The sequence below is a fragment of the Anopheles marshallii genome, chromosome 3 (assembly GCF_943734725.1).
Source record: "Anopheles marshallii chromosome 3, idAnoMarsDA_429_01, whole genome shotgun sequence".
NCBI classification, from domain to species: Eukaryota; Metazoa; Arthropoda; class Insecta; order Diptera; family Culicidae; genus Anopheles; species Anopheles marshallii.
The window spans coordinates 72,812,863-72,837,217 of record NC_071327.1 but is presented as its reverse complement, the minus strand read 5'-3'; the positions used below and the strand labels follow the sequence as shown (position 1 = coordinate 72,837,217).

The window sequence follows — 24,355 nt, the reverse complement described above, 5'->3', positions numbered from 1 at the left end:
GGGCGGGGACCAGGGAAGTGATAATCGGCCGTGTTTTACTCTTTCACTTATCTGCCATCTGAGGTGAGCGACGGCGAAGATGAGTTCAGCCGTGCGGCGGGCGTGACGATCGACGGTCGGATGCGAATTAGTAAAGTACATATCAATCCAGGGTAATTCTTCTAGCTCTATTGCACCAGTGTCACCGGCAAAGCAACGCGTGTACTAGTGGAGGTGCGAATGGCGCGCCGACAGCTGGATGCGTTAACAAAAGTTCACGACGAGGATATAAAAGCGAACCTTTGCACACATTCGGCGATCACTTACGACCCGTTCGTGCATTGTGCCGCTATTGTGCTGGAAAGAAAACTAGACAAGGAAAATGATTAAATTTGTAAGTAAGCGTTTCGTACATTCATGTGCATGCTTCTTTAACTCTTTTACATCATGATTAGGTTTGTGTGTTTGCACTGTTGGCCGCTAGTGGCTTGGCGTTCCCAGTTGAGGAGAACCCTAAGCTATCGCGCCCTTCACCTATAAATCCCGAAGTTGCCAGCGACCCGAAACCAACCGCACTGAAGGAAGCCGTCCCAGCGTCGTCCACCACCGAGAGCCACATCCAAAAGGTCCCCGCGTCCGGTGTGAAGCTTAGCGTTGAGGTGGCGAAGAAGGAGGAAACCACAACGAGCAGCAGCTCTACCCCGGAGCTGCCAACGAAGAACAATGCGAAACGTTCGGTAGATGCCGATGGTGATGTGTCCACTACTACGAAGCAGCCCGCTTTCCGTCGCAATCAGCCCACCACTACGACCGAGGAGCCGAGCAGCACCACCCCAAGCAGTACCACTTCCAGCCCCGTCTCGGTGAAAACTCCGATCGGGACGACGCGCTCCAAGCGTGAGGTCGAAGTGACCGCCGTGCCCGCCAGCAGCACTAGTGCCGGAACAACAAAGCGTACGACTACGGTCGCTCCGAGCCATACGAACGAGGAGGAGGGACCCCACTACGTGCGGCCGGTGCCGGTGGATCAGATATTGAAAAATCTCAACCAACCGGAAAAGCCTTCATCGTCAGGCGCTTCCGAACACCACAAATCAGTAAAGCCAGAGGACGATAAGGATTCGGATGAATCTTCCGAGGAAGTTCCACCGAAAGAGGCAGCAACGGAGCAAAAGACACATCAACAGACACACCCGGTAATTCACCAGCAGGGTGCTTAATCCGGATGTACAACGCGTTGTTTCGATCTTTTCGTTATGTTTTCTTTTGTTTTCCATGTGTTTGAATAAAAAGCTTAACCGTGTTCCTTTTAATTAGGCGTTCTTTCAATTGTAGCAAAAGCAAAAAAATATCTACGTCTTGCATTTATGTTTTACAATTTGTTCGCTAATCAGTGATTTCCTTCATGTTGTTGTTTTTTTATTATTTTTGTTTCCAGCTGATTTCATATTTGCTCAATACATTATTTTACCCTTTTCTTTACACGCATAAGCCTGCCGTTTCAAAGGAGTTTAGAAGATTGTGGGTTTTTTTTGTCGTTATTCTTGTTCATGGATGAAATATTATCATAAGGTATTCAAATATATGCATGACATGTCTTTAATGCGGGGATGTGTGTATATATATATATATAGTTTTTCGTTTATGAATATGAATGTAGGTGTGTACGAGTATGGGATGATATCCATCTCTCTGCCTTTAGGTCATGCATTTTGAGTGTGCTGCACGCGTTTCTAAAAATATAAGAATATATTTTATGTATATGTATATTTTAGGGTATTTTAAGGGGGTTTCTCCCAACATTGTTATTTTTTGTTGTTGTTGCTGTTATTTTGATACACCTTCTGTGCCATTTGTCGTGTTGGTTCGCAATGCTGCGTACGACTGTGCACACGCGTTACTAATTAGTTTTGAATTTATTCTCTTTTTTGTTTTTGTTTTTTGATTATGGTGTGGACTCGCACATTGCAAACAAAAAGATGTTTTTGATTTCGATACCCATGCCTACATTCACCGATGCAATAATGCTCAACACACAAAACACAAAATGAACAAAATTACACGTAAGTTATTGTTTATGGTTTTGCGTTAAGAGACGCCTTCTGCACGCGCGTGTGTAGGGCAGAGTTTGTTGCAACTTCTTTGTCAGGAAGGTTAATATTTCTTTAGATATCGTTGAATATTGTAATGCCGGACAATCCAACACACCGCGTGTGTATCACTCAGCGCATGGCTATTATGACTGTGAAATGCTCACCATTCCCCCGTTGCTACTTTATCACCTTACTTCGCAATAACCGAATCGTAACTGTTTGCTCGCTAACTTGTTCTGTTATCCCTACGCACACAATCGTGCCACCGGATTGCATTACACGGCCGGTGGCTACGTGGTGTCGTGCCCGCGCATCGACTAGAGGCAAATGCTGCGCGCGTTGATGGTCCGTTCTCGGCTGTTACATAAAACCTACCCTCTACTTTCTACAATAAAAATGGAAGTTTAACGAGATTTTCGATTTCAAATAAAATATTATAATAAAACCCCAATCCGCGTTTGTACCGCCCCTGTTCAATCCTTTGAAACGCGTCTCGCTGCAAACCCTGGCGTTCGTCGCTTTACACTTCCTTCCTTCCTTATGAATAGGCGTTAAAATCTAATGATAGTATAACCATTTACGACTAGCATTTTGCAGTGTTCATATCCGTAGTACGGTGAACGCACACACGAGGAGAGCGACTTTTATATCATTACTAGACAGCATCGTCATCCATCACACCACCTACGGTTCCTAATACATACATACAGAGCTTAACGATAGACGAATCTGACCGTGACATTGTAGGAGCTGAAGGAAGCATGCAATTGCGTAACTCAACTACACCCGGGCCATTCTGCCAAGGTGGTCTCATACAGTAAAAAAGCGTCTAGAGCTGTAGTTTAGTCCTATGTTTTCCCGTGTTTGCCATTTTCCCAGTGCTATTTAAATAAGTTAAGCGGCAACTTATGATAAAAATTTGATTCCCCGTTCTACAATTCATAAAATGCAGTCAAAATTATGTGTTTTTTGTTGTTGTTATTGTTTTCCTCCAAACCACCGTGTATCATCGGTTCTGTTCAAACGATGCATAATTGATTTAAAAAAAAATAAAGTCTTAAGCTCTTTGGCTTAACATTGGATATTAAAATATCTGCTGTGAAAATAGTTTATTGCAATTGTTCTCACAAAACACAGCTGAGAAGTACTGGAGGTTTGGGTGCTTTTAAAAACAGAAAAATAACCACCATTTATAATTCCTGAAAGTTTCCACTTCCAACCTTTTCGATATTTTCCGCATTTTTTTTTTTGGTTTCTTTTGGTACCAAGCACATTTCACTTTTGCTTGCTCGGTATTAAATTCTAGCATACATTTCACAGTCGCAACAGTGTTTATTTGTTGAAAATGAAACATCTTCAACGCTAATTATCAAATGGTCCACCAGCGCGGAAGAGCGATCGGTTCACTACTGCTACCGGTTTTTGCCTCGGGTGTTTTCTTCATATGCTTAGAAACGTAAACGTTTTACAGTCTTCTACGGTTTTTGCCTGGCTTTAAGCCCAGGCTGATTTCAGTGTGTTCGTGTGTTCATCTCTGGTTTAAAACTATCACTAACAATGCATTAAAATTCATTACACCTTTGCACACTATTAGCTTGCTCTCTCTGTCTCTCCCTGAAAGCTGATGATGTTCGCTCGTTCAATGAGCAGAAATTAAAATTAATGGTGTTTCCTAATATCGTTAACCGTACATACATAAATCCCTGCATTTACCATCCTCCCGAATCAATACACGCAAAAGTATTGTTGGATTTCTACAGCCAAATTAAAAGTACACCACAAATCGCCAAGGATACAAAAAATTTTACCCAACATTAACGCTTCGTAACGAAGCTTCCTATGCTAGAAAACCGCGGGAGGGATGGATGTACAAAACTGGTGTGTTTGCTGAGGCGTATCTATTTCTTTTCCTTTGTTTGTCTCGATCATCTTTTTTGGCAAAATTCATTGAGCATCGTAGTATTATCGGTTTGTTTAAAATTTGCATCTTTCCGCCTTAATTTTGCATCGTTCATCATGCATTTCATTTACATCGCGTGGTTGTATGATGTCGTTTCGTTGGATTGTTTCGCACCGGATGGATGTATCTGCTTCGCATAATAGTAATAGCGTTTTCCCATTCGTTTTTGTCCAAACTGTTAACTGCATGATATTTATCTATTTCAAAAGTTTTGGTTGATTTCAATGTATTTCACTCAATCATACATAATACACAAATGCATAAGGTATTATAATAGTGTATGTGTGTATACATAGACTTTGCTATACGTTAATACCCTCCGTGTACTCAAAACCACTTACTTTGCATTATAACGCCTCCACAGTACACATAATGAAACCGAGTGCCAAAGGTGGAAACCATTTCAACCAAAATCTGATGGACGATATTTCGATTTAGCTCTTTAAAACGGCCATTTTAATGTGCAAACAAATTTAAGATTGTATATCATTTGCATCGGGCACACACAATGATACATTTTCAGTTGGTGTTAATGACAAAAAATAACAATCGCCATCGGAAATCATCAATTGAGATTAAAAAACAATAATCCTTTCACTTCCGCTACCGTTTTGATACGAACAAAACTGAACCAATGTTATGAAATTAAACATATGATCTCAGCAAACTACGAAACAATGATTCCATTAACCTTCTGCGCGGCACTAGGAGTGCTGCATACTAACAGAATCATTTCCAAATAAAGAAAAATTCATTTAAAAAAAAACCCATCTAATTAGAATTCCTCATCGAAAGCAACCAACTTTACTTGAAATTACCTGTGCAAGGCATTTGATATCTGCTTCAACGATTGGCCGACCTCCTGGACGAGTTTTTCGTTGTCTTGAACGTTTTTGTTACTGGCGGTGCGCAACGAACGTGCCTGATTTTCCACCCGCGTGACTAGCTCTCGGAAATGAAATTTGGCGTGCGGTGGCAGACTTTCGTTGTCGGCAAACGTAACGCAGCACGACTGTAGCGAATTCAGCCGATCGCTCAGTGCCACCCATTGCGTAGCGGAAATGGTTGCTACAGGCATTTTCAAACTCGTCTGCAACGATTGCACCAATTCCAGTATATTATCGCGTGCACCGGCGGACACCGGCGATGGACCTGCCGTCGATGGGGGCGGTTTGTCGGGTTGCGGAACACTGCTGCTGTTCTCGGTAGATTTTGCGTAGATGGTAGTAGCACCCGGTGTACCACCGCTCGACCCTGTGGACGTTACGCTTTGCATCATATTTTGTACCGGTGTCGCATAGATGGAAGAAAACTTCGATGGTTTCATCGGAACTGCTGGTTTTTTGTTGCTTCCTAATGTACCAGTAGCAATACATCCTGCCGGTCCGATGTTTGACTGCTGCTGTTGATGTTCCGGCTGTTGTTGAGTCGTATCGTGTCCAACACCCGCCGGCCCGTCATCCGCTTCCGTATTGTTATTAATCTTCGGCATAATGTTTGCCACACTTTTAGTTCCTAGCTTGGGACTCAGCTGTGCACTCAACGGATCGCTTGGAGATTCTTTCGCTTCCCAGAGCTTTTTCAGGCTGCTGATACTGCCGGTGCTTTTGCGTTTACCGTCACCTTCCTCGCCACCAGCACCGCTGCTTCCGGTAGACAGATTATCACCACTGCCACCACCGCTGTCCACCTTGAGCGAGTTACCCTCCAAGCTTTCGCGCTTCCGATCGTCGCTCAGCTCAATTTTTATTTCAGTCTTTTTCAGCTCGATCACCTTATTACTATCGATCGGGGCCGATCCGGTTACGATCGTCGACGAGGCATTCGTCTTCTTCAACTTCAACGAATTGAGCTCGTTGTTCTCCAGCAGCAACTTGCTGCTGGGATCGATACTGTTCTTACCGGACAGACCAGTACCATTGCGTACCACCATCATCGCTGCCGTTTCGCTCTTTTTCTGCGTTCGATGATTTTCATTCTCCGACGAGGAGGACGATGCGGAATTGTCATTATTGTTTAGAATGTTGCCATTACTATTGCTGGAAAGCGTGTTGTTAATGTTATTGTTGTTATGAATACTGTGCGGGTTGTTGCCCGATTGATGTTTGTTATTATTGTCCAGATTCGATGCTGGCTCGACGGTATCACCACCGCCACTACCATTGCTCGATACGTCAGCATTGTTCTGATCTACCTTACGTAACCGTGACTTAAAGTCAATAATGCCACCGGAGCTTTCTTCCTTCTTGGCCGGCTGGGTTGGTGTTCGTTTGCCCGGTTCCACTTTCTTTAACTGCGTCTTAAACGGTGGCTGTGGAATACCGGACACGTTGTGGCCGGTAACGTTGTAATTGTCACTTGACAATGCGTTCGTGGATGGTAGGATGGTTGATTTCGACATAGAAACCGGTTTACGCAGCGAACTTACATCCGAGGACTTGTAATGCGATATTGGCTGTTGCGGTTCCTGCACGGCAGTTAGTGGCGAGGGTGCCTTTGGTAAATGCATCGATTCCGCCAGCTCACTGACTAATTGTGACGCTGGATCGGATGTGGCGGGCAGTGGCAATCCTCCACCAATACTGGCAGCTTTCTTGCCGCCGGCAGTTTCACCCTGTAAACACTTTGGCACATTTGTTACCCGCTTGGTATCTGCTTTGTGGTCTTTCGAACCAATGGGCGGTGGTGGTGGAATAGAAAGTGGTCCGGAATCTGCCACCGGATTTATCATGGCATCGGCCGGACTGCCGAGCGAGCTGCACGAATCCGTGGAGGGTTCACGCTTGCGCAAACTGACGCCAAACCGCGAACTAGCCTCTTCGACGCTTGGTTCCGTATTGCGCACATCGTTCGACGGAGCCATGGCCTTCTCCAACATACTACTGCCTCCTCGTTGTTCGAGCGGAACATCAAATTCTTCCGGCGGTGGTGGCAGATCAACCGGAGGTGGTGGAAATTCGAGATCGGCTAGAGTGGGCTGCATGGCTCTTTTTGGACTGTTGTTCCCAACCGTCCCGCGGAAGGAAGAAAACGTCATCATCGAACCATCGGTTGTCGTACGATGGCGTTGGAGCTTTGAAAGACTAGCTGTAGCCGAGTTGGACATGGTGACCCCACTCGAGGAGTTGCTTCGTATCATCTGTGGTTGTGCTTTGATTGCTGCCGCTGCATTTCGCTGCGCTAGTATACTGTTCGATATCGCATTTGCTGCGGCCATCGGTGGTGGTGGTGGCTCGGAAACCATGGACATGTTAGCATTCAGACCCATTTGTAGCTGAGCCGAGCTCGGCAATGGTCCGGCATGTTGTTGCTGCTGATGCTGAGGTAACTGCACCGGTGGCTGCGCTTGCTGAATAACGGTACCATCGCTTTGGCGCAGCGATTCGAGATACGCCCCTATCCGAGCATCTTTCGGCAAGGTACCATATCTGTTGATGGCTTTCTTCACATTCTGTACTTCAAGCGCACCGACAATTGGTGGTTGGCCCGGGCCCATCACCGGCATACACGGTTGTCCACCTGGAGGAAGTTGATCGCGCCGCGCTTGCCCAGTCAACCGTTTACTGCCCCGTGTCTCTAATCCACGATTGCCCATGATCGGAGCACGCTTAAATGAACCTTGCTGTGGAGTTTTCTGGAACCCTATCGGTTCCGGATTGTCTGTATCGGTATCGGGCGTAACCTCGGTTTGCTCGTTCTCAGAGTCTGTGGCCCGATTCATTAAATTTGCCATGTCACGTGTAAATCCTAGAACAGAAAGCATAAATATCAATTAAAATGTCGATCTATGCAGTTAAATAATTAAAATCATCAAACACTTGTAGTTAGTTTCTAAATCATCGAGAAGCTTGTTAGGGTAGTATTTTAATGCAGTTTTAAGTTACGTTCCTATGTTGGACAAACATTCCACTCTTTTGGCATAATTGGACATCTTCAACTGTTATGTTACGATCACAGAAGATTAAATCGATACCTAAACACACACATTGTTTAGTAATGATTAACACACTCATCTAAAGTGTTGGGTTAGAATATACTCGGTCATTTGTCAACACAAATATGACCAACATAATGGCAACATGAATTAGATGAAAGCAACAAACGGTCAAACGAGTAACCAACTTTTGTATAAAATACCTCGTAACGTATCGCTAAGCTTATCGATAAGGAAACTACTGCAAGAAGACGATTTTGTGATGGGATTAGCTGTACCGTTAGCGTTTTGCTCGCCATCTCCAAGCTTGCAGTTATCATCATCCCGGTACGTCGAGTCACGGCTCGATGATAGCAAACTAGAAAGATGAAATCGGATTAAAAACAAAATGTCATTAAGAGACCATCATTCTAAAAACAATCTCACTTCTGGGAAAATAAGTACCTTGTCCTCTTTGGTGGCGCTGGCGCCGTTTTGCCACGTTTGTTTGTGGTCCGTCGCATTTGTACACCAGCGGTAGCAGGTTGTTTATTTCCGAACGTGCTGAACTTCGAACCCGAACCCGAATCTGTGAAATCGTTCAGTTGAACAGTTCGCACATGAAATTGTAACCTCAAAAACTTAAAAATCATGACATACGTACCAGAGATGGGTGTTATAGCAGGTTCATGTTGTGCCTGCTGCTGTTGTTGCGATTGCTGTGGCGGCGGAGGGAGCATTTGCTGCTGCTGCTGCTGCTGCTGCTGCTGCTGTAGCTGTTGTTGCTGCTGCTGCTGCATACCCATGTGTGGCTTCTTGCTCATCTGCGGCGTTAGCTGCATCGGTATCACGCCGACTCCTTGCAGCTGCTTCTCGACCGCTTCGGTAATGGACGATTCCTGTCAACAGAAAATCTATCCGAATAAGACCTATTAGCGCTAGAGAGACACCCTATCTCTAATTACCTGAAACATGTGCTCCAGATCGTGATGGATGCTTTTGAACGTTGGACGATCTTGAGCATTCCACTGCCAGCACTTCCGCATCAAATCGTACACCTCCAGTGGACATCCGGGCGGCCGCTCCATCCGGTAGCCTGACTCGAGCTTGTGGAAAACGTCCGTAAGATCGATGCCCGGGTACGGTGACATGCCGTACGTTGCAATTTCCCACAGCAATACTCCAAACGCCCATACGTCCGATTTGGTGCTGAACTTATTGTACGCCAAACCCTCGGGCGCCGTCCATTTGATGGGAAATTTGGCACCGGCGTGTGCCGTGTACGTATCGTCACGCATTAAGCGAGCCAGTCCGAAATCTGCCACCTTTACGAGATTGTTATCGCCAACAAGGCAGTTGCGTGCCGCCAAATCACGATGGATAAAGTTGCGGCTTTCGAGATAGCTCATGCCCGAAGCGATTTGTGTAGCCATATATAATAACGCCACGGCATCTAACGTTTCCCGACCGGCGGTGCGTAGAAAATCTAGCAAATTTCCGTGGCTCATAAATTCGGTGATGATGTAAAATGGTGGTTCGCGCGTGCAAACACCTAAAATGATAACACAATATATTATGTAGTACAAGCATCATTAAGGCTACGCGATTTGATTAACTATCCCTAGGTATATGTTATTGAACTATTATTGTAAAAGACTACTATTGAAAAATGAAACTTTGTTGCAAAATATTTTTTACAATTAGTACAAAAAAAACTTATATATTAGATACCAACATTTAATGTATAGTGGCAGAATTTACACAAAAAGTGGACCTATTACGATTTACTAATCGCCTACAATCTTCAAACCGTAAGTTACATAGATAAAATGGCAAATTAACCTGTGAAGTTGCTTGTAAACGATTCTTTGCTAATGAAGCAAAAAAATTACGAAAAATTGTGTGACAAAAACTGTTCTCATTAAACAAGATTTTTTATGTTTGCTTCTCCACACACACACGCTTTGCTAGAGGTGAATATTAAAAAAAAAAGAGATGTACTACACTATCATTTCTGCCATGTCCAAAACCCGTCTGTTCCAAACGTAAACCCACCTATCAGTTGCACCAAATTTGGATGTTTCATTTCCTTCATGATGGCAGCCTCTTCCAGGAAATCTTTTAACGCCATCGTATCTTCCTTGAGCGTTTTAACGGCCACCGTATTGCCGTACCGCTTCCACACAGCCTCGTACACCTCACCGTACTGTCCACCGCCGAGCTTGTGCTTCATCACGATGTCCGTCCGGCAGATCTCCCACTCATCCGGTTCGGGGCTGAGCGGGAACACGGTCGGTTTGTTCTGTTTCGGTGCCGGGTAGAGCAGCGGCGTAATTAAACCGTGCCCTTCGTGTAGCGCACTGTGATGGTGTACCAGTTCCGCCAACGTGTTAAACTTGGCATCGGCCGTCACGTACACCTTGCCGTCCGAGTCTTCCGATATTCTGTAGTGGTAGACGCGCCCATCATACCGCAAGCTGATGCTACGCTGCCCGGGCGAGCTTTCGCTTTCGCGCACCAGAAAGCTACCGTTAATGCCCGAGCTAAGCAAATACTCGGCCGCGTTGCGCGATATTGGCCCATGGTACCAGGAGTGTTTTTCCAGCGAGTTTAACGGGGTCACATAGTTCGACGGTACCCAGCCGACATGGCCGGAATCGGAGTGGGCCTCGCACCATTCGCCCGACTTGTTGTAGGACAGTATCCGCACCTGTTCACCCTTCCGCAGGCTCAGTTGGTTTTCACCGCCCGCCTTGAAGTCGTACAGCGCGACAAACAACTGTGGATCGTCCTCCTCAGGTCCGGGTGCCAACAGGTTCTCCTTGGACGTCCATCGGTGCGCGGTCTCGAAGCTCGACTGGGCAGTGTTGGAACTGCCCTGCGAGTGCATGGTACCGGTGTGGTTTTCCAACCCATCCTGATTCTGACCGAGCAGGTCCGTCGGCAGCAAACTGCCCGGTGGTGGTATGTGTGGTAATGGGCGTGACTGAAGAAGCGCCTCTGTAAAGAAAGTAAGAAATAGCTATTAAAAAATGGCAATTCCAACTAGATCTTAACGCAAAAGAATAAAGATATAAATCGGCCATCATGTATGGCAAAGTTTAAACCCTCAACAAGTGCATCTGCCCTAGAAAAGATAGCTGCTTATGGCAACAGCAATCAACACAAGCCAAGAAACGAGTTCGTTGCACTGACTTCTCTATCTCTCTTTCTCTATCTCACCCTCTCACCGTAAACCTTGCAATTATTTCAATTCGATGAGTTAATTTATCCATGGCCATCAGTCAAACCAGCACCAAACCGCTACGAAGGCAACCACTTTCCATCGATGCTTACAAAGTCTGGTACAATTTCGTGCAACAGCATGCAAATGCAAAACGCTTTTCGAGACCTTCAAATATGCGCACCACTGCCGAAAACAGCAACGCAACGACCAATTCGACCGACGTGATTCACACACGCAGACATGGCGATGGCGTGTGAAAAGAAAGCATAAAGACGATGCTCTTGCTTTCCGACGTGCATTTTTATTGAACGAAAGCGTGAGTGCGATTGATATGTCTACCAGCAGCATCGGGGGCTGCAACCGCATAGACTTTCGCCTCCCTTATCGTGTGGGGCATATGTGCGTGGCATGCTCTTCCCCGTTCGTACGGCCGTTCAGATGGTTATTAATGGTAACCATTATTATTCACCGCAAATACATCATTACACAAGAATGTGCTTTTCCCATAACGAACGAGCGTAGTGGTCGAGGGGGCGCATCGAGCCAAAGCGACGGATGCTATTAAAAAGGCAAGAAATTATCATGGGACTGAATAGTTCTTCCCGTTTAATTGAGTTATTTTATTCAAACTTCTAATGTCCCACTCTATTCAGACATTTTAAAAGTATTATTATTAAAATAATTATTTACATGAGGAATCATTTCGCTTGTATGACAATAGAACAATATGACTCACACAATATAATCTAATCAAAAGAGTTAATAATATTTGCTCAACTCCTTTTCAAGCAAATATTATTATTCTAGAGTGCGCAAAACGACCTTTCCTGTATCGTTCCGGAGTGAATAATCGTTAACAAACTATCGTTGTCGGTGACAGTAACTGACACCGTCTACTAACGACGTCCCGCGGTCTAGTCTTGGTCTCGGTACACTATCTACCATCAAATGGCATAACCCCCCGAACTTCCCTTACCCAAGAAGCGAACATAAAACACGACCGGGCGTAATAAGGTCGAGGGCAACATGGTGTGGGGATAATAATCTTGTAACCGCATGAGCGAAAGAGAAAATTCGCGCCAATAAACGAATGTTTGGCCAGACTACCCTTCCATCCCATCAGTGGCGCGCATTCCGAGTTCCTTCTTGCCGTTCGACAATTAATATGTCGTATTTTGGTTGCTTTTCAATAATATTTTTTTTATATTTCTAATTGTTGCACAAAATACTTCATCCTTCTTGGTTCTTATTAGCTGGCTTGTACGAGCCGGCATGTAAGCTTACCCGTCCGAATCGATGTTACTACTACCTTGCCCAGAGAATCCATAATCGATATCATTCGATATTGTCAAACATTGTGAAACATTGACCTTGACATGGTCTAACTTTATGGCGCTTTTCGGTATCGGCATTGTTTGGATGGTGGCCAACCTGCATTATGTCACTCGTTGTACAGCATCCCCAACAATGGGTGGTGTTTGCTCATACGTGAAACATAAAATTGCATTTGCAATTACCTTCGGTACAAGGGAGTATCATCAACGGGAGAACGAAAACAACTCCTCAGGAACACGACCCGCCGAAACGTAAAAAGGTCCGTACATGTGGAGCAGTATGCTCCATTAACTTTTAACTACAAATCATGGTATGGAAAAAATGGGCAAGACCATGTTATCTTGAAGAATTCACCAAAATAGAACAAAATTATATTCAAATACGAGTGAGGCATTGATGGTCGCAATGAGGTCTTTATTTAGGAAAAAATGGTTGATGGAGTCGTCTAAGATGATGATCTTGTACCGAAGCTCGTCGTGGTTGTATTATTTCGTTATAGAACATACAGAATTGATCAAAGAAGATACATAACTCATCCAATAAATAACAACACAACCATATTAGCTAACATCTAAGCAAAAAAAAACATAGCTTAGACAATTAAGACCATTTAAGACCACACAGATTCGATCACAAGACTAAAGGCGATGGTACTTAATCTTCCGGGCCAATGAAGTCCAACGCAAAACAAGTTTGCTTACAATTGGTAATAGACATCTCAAACAAATTACTTTGCCAGAAATCACCCAAAGTTCGTACGGCCAAAAAAATCGTACGGTATCGTTAGTCATCCATTTGTGCGCAACGAACGGAATATCGCTACCTCACAGCGAGGATAGACGAAGGCAAAAGCAAATAATATAACGTTACAAATGGTTGGCGTTTTTTTTTTTTTGCTTTTCTGCGCCGGCCAGTCAACAAGCCGGCTCCCGTGGTCTCCTTGGCTTGTGTGTAAATAAAAACATCAACAGAAACCCTCCACCCTCCACGCCAAACGGCGCGCTACTGGCCACTATCGTTGCAACGTCACGAAGAACCAAAGTACACAAACACTAATCGGTGGGAACCACTTTATAAACAGCGGGTAGCAGCGCCATCGCGTCATCGCTCACTGCATCCATCCGCAGATAATCTTGCGGCTAGCAGCAGCCGTGTTGCCATTACAACCGTAAGGGGGAAGAAATTAGACACCGCCGGTCCTTCAAGTGGTACACACAAAGTTTACATTTGTGTCTAGGAGATGCGCTGGTGTAACGATTCGTCATTCTGAAAGCACGCTACCAGCTGAGAACAATTGGACGGTTCGGTTTTCGATAGAGTTCTTATAATGGACCACAACGTCCAACTAACAGTTGGAAACAAAAATAAAAAAACAGACACCAAAAACCGATGAAACTCACCCGGTTTCGCTCTTCCACCTCTGCCAAATGCCTCTATATTGATGGCAAGGTTGGATAGTAATTTTGTTGGCAATTTTTAAGCAAAAGTCCCCTAAAAAAAACGCGACCGCCATAACCTTGTCACTTGCTTCTCTTCTTGCTTCCCGTACAGCGTGATGGAGTTTCAATCATAACAAACACCATTGAGGTTGGCCATCCGGATCGTCAAAACCTGCGACAGAAAATCAGTTCTTCCCACCATCTCCCCCCGGGGGAGAAGCCATTTGCAATGGTAGTTAGCCTATGTGTCATGATACAACGCCGGCAATAAAAACACAAAAAAAACCCCGCATACCTACACAATCAACATGACGTAACCTTCGCACAAAATCAAATCGGTGCGCCGAGATAGCGCGATTTCCTGCTTTAGGGTTTTTGAGCAATTGCCTCGGTTGGAAGTTCACACAGTGCTTCTCAACCGTGCCGCGTGTGCACTACACCCAAGGGACGCCCATGTCTCCGAACGTCGCGATGACACGCGATCGTGTCCGGTGCTGCTGCTGCGGTGTGTGAAACCGCAGAGACTTACCATACGCAACACGTTCCCATCCTGCGCCACAGCAGGGCAGAAGGCGATTGGGGGGGCGATTTTCGTTTCGCGGGTTTCTCTTCTCCCAATTGGCACATTTGCACATAATGTCACGAATTAGTACACGCTTAAGAAGACTACGAAACAGATAACGATCATGCAACCTTGCCGGGTAAGTCCACCGTCGGTCGGTTCTATTGCTACGATATGCAAGTGGGGTCATCACCTCAATACCATGTGATGCCACCGGCTATTTACTTACAATATTACCTCACCGAGGGTTGTGTGCATTAGAATGGAATTGTTAAGATTATTTTCATCACACAACTAAATCCGGAACGGCCGATATGATCCAATTCAGCTCGTATACAATCCATGACCTTCGGGATTGGTGCCAGACCAAACGGTAAGGCACTGGTCTACAATTTCAAGCATCTCAAAGTTAAAATACTATGACTGAATTATTAAATTTTTTGGTGTCTTTTTGGGCCATCCAAAACTAATCAATTGGCACTGCGAATTGAAAATTCACCAGCATCGCGCGATACTTCCTTGGTTACTATTTTATTAACCGTATACTAAATTAGTATAAACCTAGTATACGGGGAATACCAAAAAATAGCATACGGATACTAAAATAGTAAACGGATACTAGAATAGTATACGGATAATAAATAAGTACACACCTAGTATACGTGGGAGTACTAAAATAGTATACGGATGCTAAAATAGTAACCATATGCTAAAATAGTAAACGTATAATAAAACAGTACAAAACCTAGTATACGGGGGAATACCAAAAATAGTATACGGATACTAAAATAGTAACCGTATACACTTGTACTGGAAAGCTGGAAACTGTACTGTGAAAAGCGGTCAAGAATCGGGCGGATGAAATTAAATGCTCCCGTTCAAAAATCCGGTGCTTACAATCAAAGTTGTGCGCCGACGACAAGAAATCGAGTGCGGCGCATCAAAAAATGTGTGCTGCCAGTCAAAACTAAAGTGTAAAACCCTGTAAGAATGATTATCCTCAAAAGATTCTTTTAATGCAGCGCTAGTTCGAATGTTTTGATTCCGCTTCGTTCGTTACACGATCTAGAACGTATACACGTATTCCTTAGAAAACTCAAACTTTACCACTGACTCATCAGCGATTAAGACACGATTCTGCTGCATTGCACTGTGCCGGTAGCAGCACCCGGTGCCGTGCAGCTTGAGCGTGATTTCCGTTAGCATATTTTACACTGTTTATTTGAATTTCCTCCTCGGAACACATCCATTACCGTTCTTTAACCGATCTCCGACCGACAGCTAGAATTCGGCTGAAGCGTAAAGAGCACCGCTTTCGAATGCTTCCCACCCAAAAGCCCGGTGGCGCTGCTGTTTGCCGAGTCTCTCTTGGGGCCATCTCGTCAATTATAACATTTATTTCCACCTCCAAACCCCCGTATCGATGCTCCCATACACAAACACACATCCGTTTGGGGTTGGACAAGAAACACACTGGTTTGGCGGGTCTTGTACTCTCACCGACCAATAACCGGGGCGGGGAGGTATGTAACCGAAATGCTGACTAGCGGTTGATTCCCGCCCAGGCGATCCGCCATCCTCGCCCCACCTCTGCCGGACACCACAAGAAGGAAATTGAAACACACAGGAAACGGACACACCAGAGATTGAAGCAACACGGACGAGAGCACCGAAAATGAAAACCATCGTCCCGGGCACCGTCCCCCGTTCAGAGATGCATGTTGCCGTTGTGCTGGTGTGAGGTGACGCGGTTGCTTGTGTGCAATATATGCTCACGATAATGTGCGCCAAAGCATTCTGGGTTAGGGAAACCATCAATCTTGATTCTCCGCCGTTCGCTAGAACTTCGCGTTGGAGAGATGGAGAAACGATCGCCACACTGCCGCGCCGGCCGCGGTTTGTTTTGGAAGCGGCCGCCGCTGTCGCTGTTGCGATGGGAAGAGCAAGTAACCGTGTAGGATGGACATACTGCAACGATCGCAGCCCACACACCGCCCATTGGTGGTGCACCCATTGTCAAGAGCAAACATTGCCGGTTGTCACCAATCAAAACAGATTAAAGCTCTCCGGCGGTAAGATGAAAAATGTTCTGTAAATTTCCATTTCTAATAGAGCAATACCTATCAAACTGCCGATGGATGTTGTGATCCCAAATTTTGGATCAGATATTTTCCTTATTTTTTCAAAAAATCATCAAAATTGAGTCATGACTCCAATTCTACATACTTAAAATGCGCAGAAAAAAAAGCGAAAGCTAATGGGCGAGTCACGAGGAACAAACCCCATTACCCAAACAGTCGTCAGTCAGCGGAGCAGATAAAAATAATTGATGCAATAATGCGCATTCCGCGCCCTTTAAAGACGCGTAAATTATTCCAACAAACAAAAGGAATCGCTGCACGCACAACGCCACGGAGAAGGTAAGCGTACTTGTACTGTTTAGCAGACACGGTACAAAAACCAGCCCGAAAGAACGATTGTGCATGGTAAATTGTGCATGTAATTCATCTCCCGAGTTCACTGCCAATTCTGCCGAATCGGATCGAGATTACTGTGAATGATTCCGTTGCGCCGTTCGTTAATTGACTCCCGCAAACATCGCCGACGTTACTCACCGCATTACCCGGTGCGGATGAATGTGTGGGCCACACCACACACAGCCCGTTGGATTGGAGAGAACTCGTACGAATAAATCGAGAAGAGCTATGTTTTTGCTTCATCGAAACCAAAGACCTCGCGCTTACCAGAAAATAAGTGAAAAGAAAAGCAAAATGCACCAGCACAAAACGGTGAAAGTGACCGAAGGCGACGCCCGGTGATACATTTACACACTCGGCATGGGGTAGAGTACCACTCACGACTGAAATTGAGACAACTAAAAAAAGTGGATAATAATGTTTAAAAATAGGTATCTAAAATGTTTTTCATCACGTTGACGTGGTGGTTTTGCAATCCGCGCTAAACAAATGTTTAATTCTGGTCAATGTTAAGCTCGGTGAGACATTCTAAAGTGCAAGGCTAATGAAAGTACTTCGTATTCATGGTCAATTGTTGCTGAAAAACATTGAATCCCTTCTTTATCAGCACCTGAAGACGTCTGGTTAATAGGCCTGCCATTTCTGGCTCACTTTGACTTTATAAACTCGTAGCTCCTGCGTACAGAAAAAAAATTAAACAAATTTGGTCCAGATGAGATTTTGGACCATTCCTGTCGTGTGAAGACCCATACTCCACCGGGCCACTCCAAAAAAAAACATTGAATAGCCAGAATTAAAGTTCGAACTTGAAGACATCTCAGTTCCTCATATGGGTTTTCATGTGACTTCGACCAGAGATACGTCATAATTGAGAACTTTAACACATTTTTAGCAAGTTCTTCAACTATTGCTCTCACACTCCATTAAGTGAAAGCATTCCAACGATATTGCCAAGAGAAATCACACACCATGCATTTTGACACAATCTACCCATCGGAAATTCTTCAAACATACTCGTAAGTGGAACTTTGCGCTGTCCTTGAACGTGTACAGTATAGGGATGATGATAGTCTCTTTCCGAGCACGACAAGCAGCAGCAACTGTGGGATGCTTGTTCCCGATGTTCCTTTTTCCTCGATATTATTCCTGCTTTGGATATCCTCTCTCTCTCTCTCTCTCTCTCTCTCTCTCTCTCTCTCGCTCTCTCCCCATCGTGATCTGTGTGTCTACCTCCGTCCTTCTGACCCCACTCACTCACTCCCACTTTTGCGGATTCATTACGTACACCAGCAAGGGGAATACCATATAAGGATAAACGCTAAGCACAAAACCGACTCTCTTATGCTCCGAGTAGCGTTACTGCTGGCCGGTGGAACTGTCGCATCCCAGCGGACAGCTGTTCGTGTCTTCCACAGCAAACGAACGCAACAACAAGCGAAAACTGGTATCGGACAGTTCGCTTTGCTTCCTTGCTCGCAAATGGGACAACAGATCAATATTTAATCAACGGGAAGGAAATATTCCTTCCGTTTCAGTGCGAGTGTTTGCAATCAAATCGTTTTTAAACTAAAGGAAAAAAATGTCTATTTGAAGCTTCGTTTTTAAAAAAGCAATAAAAAAACACAACAACTCCGATCATTTTCAATTCCGGCACACTTTGGCATTGGGAAAAGAGTAAGCCCAGCAATATGGGTTTGTCATCTATGTGGTGGGCTTTACTTTCTTAACCATGTCATCTGTAAGGCTTCACAGGAAACATGTAATATTGTGCAAGTGGGTGGGCATGGATTGTTTATACAACGCGCAGTATTTGCCATGTAACTAATCCTAGCCACAGCGCCATATACCCTTCAGTAACATGTTGCGATACACCCAAACCGCAGGCCTCAAGTCCTACGACGTAACATAGCACGTGTACTTTATTGGCAGTGATCGTGAGACATGATCAGGATAGGAACTTATTAAGTTAAAACATTGCAGTTAAATTGTACTTTTTTGGTGCTTTAAAGTGTGCGGAACTAATATCAAATGCTATTAGAAACTTTATATCAAACCGTTTATTGTGACTTATAGCCTTCTTCAAAATATTCGCTTGTATTGGTTGTATTTAAGGCGGCCCGGAGGTGTATTAGTAGCGGCACCGCTCTTCTCACCACAGGACCGGTCGAAATCCCATGGAATGTATGCAGGACTGAAGGGAGAATAGATGCAAAGAAAGCCAGAAATGGCAGGCATAAACCTCCTGAGGTTGTTATGCCACTAAAGAAGAGTAGTTTTAGTACTGTCAATTTTCTGAACTGAGTGTCTAAAGTCTTTACGAGCTGGATTGTTCAGTATCTAGTGTTGGGTGAATCTGATTCAGATTTAAGAATCTGAACCTCTATTCCAATGATTTCTTGAATTCTCAAAGATTGCGGCAGTCGATTCCTGATATGAATGACTCCTCACTTAATATTCATATGAATGAATCTTCTCACAACAATCATTAAGCACAACACTAGTGTCATCAAAATGAATTGATCAGTACTCTGAAGTATTAGAGCAATACAAAATCTTTCTGTAAAATTTCTTCAAGGACACCGGCAAAAGATTCTGTGATCTTTGATCACTTTGAAGTGTAAACAATGATCTGAGTGGAGAAATTCTGCCAGACTTTGTTGAAAGCGATATTGTACGTTACCCACCATCACTGTTTGTTGATCCTAACCTTCGAACCAATATAAATTAAATTTTGAACGATTACAAAAGTGTGATCATCAATCTCTACGTCATTTCTTTGTAATTCTACCATGGAAAATCATAGACCAACAATAAAAACTTCATCGACCAAGTTCTGGATTGTCTTATAGACGATGGTCGCCGGAGTTACAACGGAATATCCTATTAAGCGTGAGTATGCAGAGAAGACAAACAAGCAAGGAGGTACTTAACGGTATGAATAAATTTCCATCCACCATGGAAAGTTGATCATTAACATTCTGGCCAAGCTGGTAAGCTAAGTTTGGGATACCAAAAGAGCTCAAAACGTCGTACAAGATGACCACAGTAGGAAATCAATTAAGAGTTAGTAATAGTTGAAAAGCTGCCCAGAATCTGACATTGGACGACTTTCATATTACATTCATATACCTTCGGGGCTTCCATTATATTCAGACAAAAGGTAAACCCATTGATAAAAGGTTAATCCCATTCTAATCAAATCAGACATGATAAACATTTTTAAAAATTCACTCAAATTTGAAACCAATCGTACATTCGTTACTGCGTGTTTTCTGGTGTATTTGCTTTCCAACGCATTATACCAACAGCGCATTAGTTTGCCGGAAACAAGGAAGTGCCGGTGGAACGATGCAACATTCAATCGCGCACACAGCCACACACACACACATACGCACGAGCATCAACTCAGCAAGGACCTCTTTCAGATACAAGTGGCTGCTGCTGCTCTACGATTTCCAAAAATATCGCTTCTGCGCAGAGTTGCTCCCGGTGTGTAGAGTGACGACGACAACCAACTACACGGCCAACCGGAGTTGTAATCGTACAGACGTACAGAGACCGTCACATACACAAACATGCAGCCTTATCCTCCCTTTCTCCAGCGCCAAGATTTCCGACCATCCCGGCGTACTAGACGCTGGAACGAGGGTGGATTCAACCACCGCACGGGCAAAACGTTCGGCCGAAACGACACAACGGAAGCAGTAGAGGCCACGACCACGGTTACACACGCGCATGTACGCGTAGTAAACTACACGGGGATGCTTTGTTTCGCCCTTTGTCTGGAAAGATTGCCGGCGTTTTGGACAAGAAAAGGTAAAAAGTGACGTGTTTCAACAAATGAAGACTAACAAGCAAATAAAATTTACTGACAACAATCAGTTCGCTTGCCACCTACATCATTGGAAGTCTTCAGAGTTCCTTGAGAATTAAGTGAAACCGAGGGGCGAACTGTTTCGTAGCCAAATTTTTATAAATAAATTGCGATTCAAATCCACGCCAAGTGAAAATAGAAATGTCACCGAAAAGGTTTCGCTTTCGGTGACGGCATTGACCATATCTCATTTTTTTTTTTTTGCTGCTCTACTGCTACTGCGAAGGGATTTATATTTTTAAACTGCCCAAACCTCAAGCTGCAAATTCGAAAGGTTACCGTGTACCGCAAATCAATCGACAATTTCTTGACATACATCCATATCTACTGTATTTGGAAACGTATCAAACGACCGAGCGGACGATCGAACGACATCAATATGCCACACATTGAACGACATCTGCGTCTGTCCGCTGGCGCTGCTCTGTTACGATGATTCGGAATGTTTAATTGGATTCTCGATCCCTTTTAACCGGCCTCAATTAGGGGACTTGGGTTATTTGACTAACAGCCCGTATAGGGGACAGAGAGAGAGCGAACGACCTTCTCCTAGCGCCAGACGTTGTAACAAGGATGTTTTACAGCAATAAACACACGAAATAAGGGTATGAAACCAGTTGGGCTGTGTATGAAGAAGTCATCATTAACATCTAACTTTACAACGAACGACCTGCATCCCCGTCTCACAAATTCTATCAATAAATCGTCCAAAAAATGCACTTCCTTTGCACAAATATTGTAACAATACACTACAAATTTCGCCATCTGTAATAAACGGTCCTCATGATGCCTTCCTCCTCACGAGAAAAAAAGTCTCAAACACTCAAATATCACACCAGAGTTGTTGGCGAGACACGAGGCGGAATTAGCTACCCCTTTTCAAGGGTGTAGTACACACACCACCGCGCTATTTAACCATCGACATTTGCTAACCTGCCACGCAAAGAAACAAAACAAAAGTCTTGAATGTGACTGTCAGTGGCCCACCTTAATAGACCATTTCCAACTTCAACTCCCCTGCCTGGTCTCAGAAACCCAACGGCACAAGACATTCAAGCGTGTGATAGTAATTACCACACTGCAACCGAACGGGGTACTTGTGTTGCGAACGGCTGCTTGTTGCAGCATTCGTATGTCCGATGGTGGCCGACGCTACTCATTCGGAGAGTTTCTGGCTTGCACACTGGATGCATTTGCGCGTCCGGACAACGAGATTCCGAACCATTCATGCGTAAACAAATCTACAGCAAAGTGGATTGGAGTGCTACAGTACGTCAGACGGGCAGGAGTATATCAATTAAGCACGGACATGCTATTTGTGTGTAATTTTCTGGAAATGTAATGTGAAGGATATTAATTGGATAAAAGTATCACAAATAACCTCCATAACTATACTATTTTCGGTAATATTACATTTAAAAAATATATTGTTATCACTGTCGTCTTCAACTGACAACTGACTGTGTCAGTAATGTTTTTGAATAGTGTCGTCACGTCTTTTGGGGATCAGCATTACACTGACCTTGTTGAAAGTGACATTATCTAAGTGAAAAGTTCTGAAAGCCAAACAAGCCATTGTAATTTTTGGAATTTTCCCTTCAGGTTTCCTACACAGGGTGATAACTCACAGGGTGGTTAGAAGATACAGGGTAATTAAATTTGGAGAAGTTGCCGATGTGGAGAAGTTGCCAGGGTATGTTCTTTTAGGGTACAATGGAAGCTGCGCGACCTTTAAGTGTTAGTTATCATTATTGAGTTACATCATTAAGCTCAATTGTGTAAGGAAAGGCACACATAAAGATCCATAACAACCGGCTTATGGACATGTAAGGTCCATTTCAAGTGGTCCGCAAACTTAGAAGCGGACATTGTGGAGTTTTGGTGGCTTCATACTCTACACTGTGTGGTACAATACGGGAACATAAGATTTGCGAATCTCCGCGGTCCACTATAGTAGTGTATCTACTGGATGACCTGTATATTCATTTAGAACCTCAATCTCACTCCTCATTTCATTAACAACTACAAGCTTTATGCGCTAGGTATTAACTTAGCTAGGCAGACAGCATTTCACATAACCCACTGTTACTCGCTTCCTGCCTATGCTCACTACCCCCGTCAGCATAAACAGCTATAAACAACCATCATACAACGGAAAAAAAACAAGAGCTGGATGCTGGATAGCCCGCAGTGAAAAGGAACACTGCTTTGAAAATCTATTTCATTACACAAAAACCCTTCGACCACCACCCATCCCCGGTGAAACAGCACACATTGCAATGTGTTGAAAGTATATTGTAAAGTAGAAAAAAGTAATAGGGGAAGCCGCATTATTTCACCCTCTTGTTTCGCCCGCACATCACCCATCCCAGTATAAAATACACACTCCCAGGAGCGTAGCATAATACACAGCCTCCTACACACAAACACACGCACAAGCAGCGGCAGATGATGCGCCCAAAAGAACGTGGTACGGAATGGTCAATCGATAAGCAGTGCGAGTGCGAGTGGTACTGGTTCTCTTCCTCGGCATCTTTCTGATTCGTTCCACGAGGTTATAATGGCTGTGCGCGCACGACCCAAACATGATAGCGGAACCGGGAATTCGGAGTTGTTGGGCTGTGTGGATGATGTGCAAACGTGCATTGTGACTGCTGTGCATTGTTGCATATGCTGGCGGTGTGCACGTGTATGTGCAAAAGCATTCTACAGGGTTGTAGGTGTTTTGATTTCGTACAGCGAGTCCAGCTTCGACCGTGGTACTATCCAAGTTCCCTCTGCGTAACAGCCAAGGACAACAAAAGAAGTTGTGGAGATGCGCACACGGAAACAATCGTTCGTTCCGGAGGCGCACTAGAAAGAACTTTGCCGTCTGGTCTCTGTGTTGTGCATTTTCGTTGTAGAATGAATCTAAAATTACAAAGAAAAATGTAATATGCTACGTTTTCACTTCATACACACACACACACACACACTGTTGACACGGAGTTTTGTATCATTTTCTCTATCTACACGCTTTTTCCTTTTTTGGATGTTATACATTTTTCCTTCAATTCTTCCATCTCTTTCTCGGTTGTGTGACTCATAGAGCAAGCGTGCGACATGTTTTGTCTGTGTTGCTCGGATACGGTCTGGTTCGAAAAAATCATGTTTTAACAGGTCACAACAGGCTTTGCCATTAAACTTGTTTATGTCAAACGTAGCGTCACACATCGGTTATCATCGAGTGTAGACAATACTCATTAGGTGAACGCACTTGTTTCTTTTACATCATGTGAAATCTTCCAAAGGTACGGTCGACACCGCATGCCGGATTTTTACCGAACTGGTGCGTCCGGGGTGGTGAACTTACCGCTATGTTCGGTGAAGATGTTTGAACCGAGCGTCCTTGCATCCTTAGACGAGCGGGGTTTGTTTCGGCTGGACCGGATCGAGCTGCCGGCTCCTAGGGTAGAGGTAGTTCCGGTCGGCCGTTCCTTCACCTGCTGGGCACCCAT

At 44.3% G+C, this 24,355-nt stretch overlaps 2 protein-coding genes across 2 annotated transcripts; one reads left to right on the top strand and one right to left on the bottom strand.

The window, feature by feature from the left end:
- Positions 1–361: 361 nt before the first annotated feature.
- LOC128715235 (uncharacterized) lies at positions 362–1,199 on the top strand. Its single transcript, XM_053810115.1, has 2 exons — positions 362–373; positions 435–1,199. The coding sequence occupies exons 1-2, from the start codon at positions 362–364 to the stop codon at positions 1,197–1,199; spliced, it is 777 nt and encodes a 258-aa protein (XP_053666090.1).
- A 3,634-nt stretch (positions 1,200–4,833) lies between these two features.
- Positions 4,834–24,355, bottom strand: LOC128715752 (tyrosine-protein kinase Abl). The gene is made up of 7 exons (XM_053810667.1): positions 24,211–24,355; positions 10,001–10,945; positions 8,911–9,497; positions 8,610–8,844; positions 8,411–8,534; positions 8,170–8,324; positions 4,834–7,779 (listed from the first exon to the last, which is right to left on the bottom strand). Exons 1-7 carry the CDS (start codon positions 24,353–24,355, stop codon positions 4,847–4,849), a joined length of 5,124 nt encoding a protein of 1,707 aa, XP_053666642.1. The 3' UTR covers positions 4,834–4,846.

Coding starts and splice junctions, on each gene's coding strand:
- LOC128715752 (XM_053810667.1), bottom strand. CDS start 24,355: ATGGGTGCCCAGCAGGTGAAGGAACGGCCGACCGGAACTACCTCTACC. Junction 10,946..24,210: donor CATCTTCACCGAACATAGCG/GTAAGTTCACCA, acceptor CTTTCTTTACAG/AGGCGCTTCTTCAGTCACGC. Junction 7,780..8,169: donor GCTTAGCGATACGTTACGAG/GTATTTTATACA, acceptor TTTCTGTTCTAG/GATTTACACGTGACATGGCA.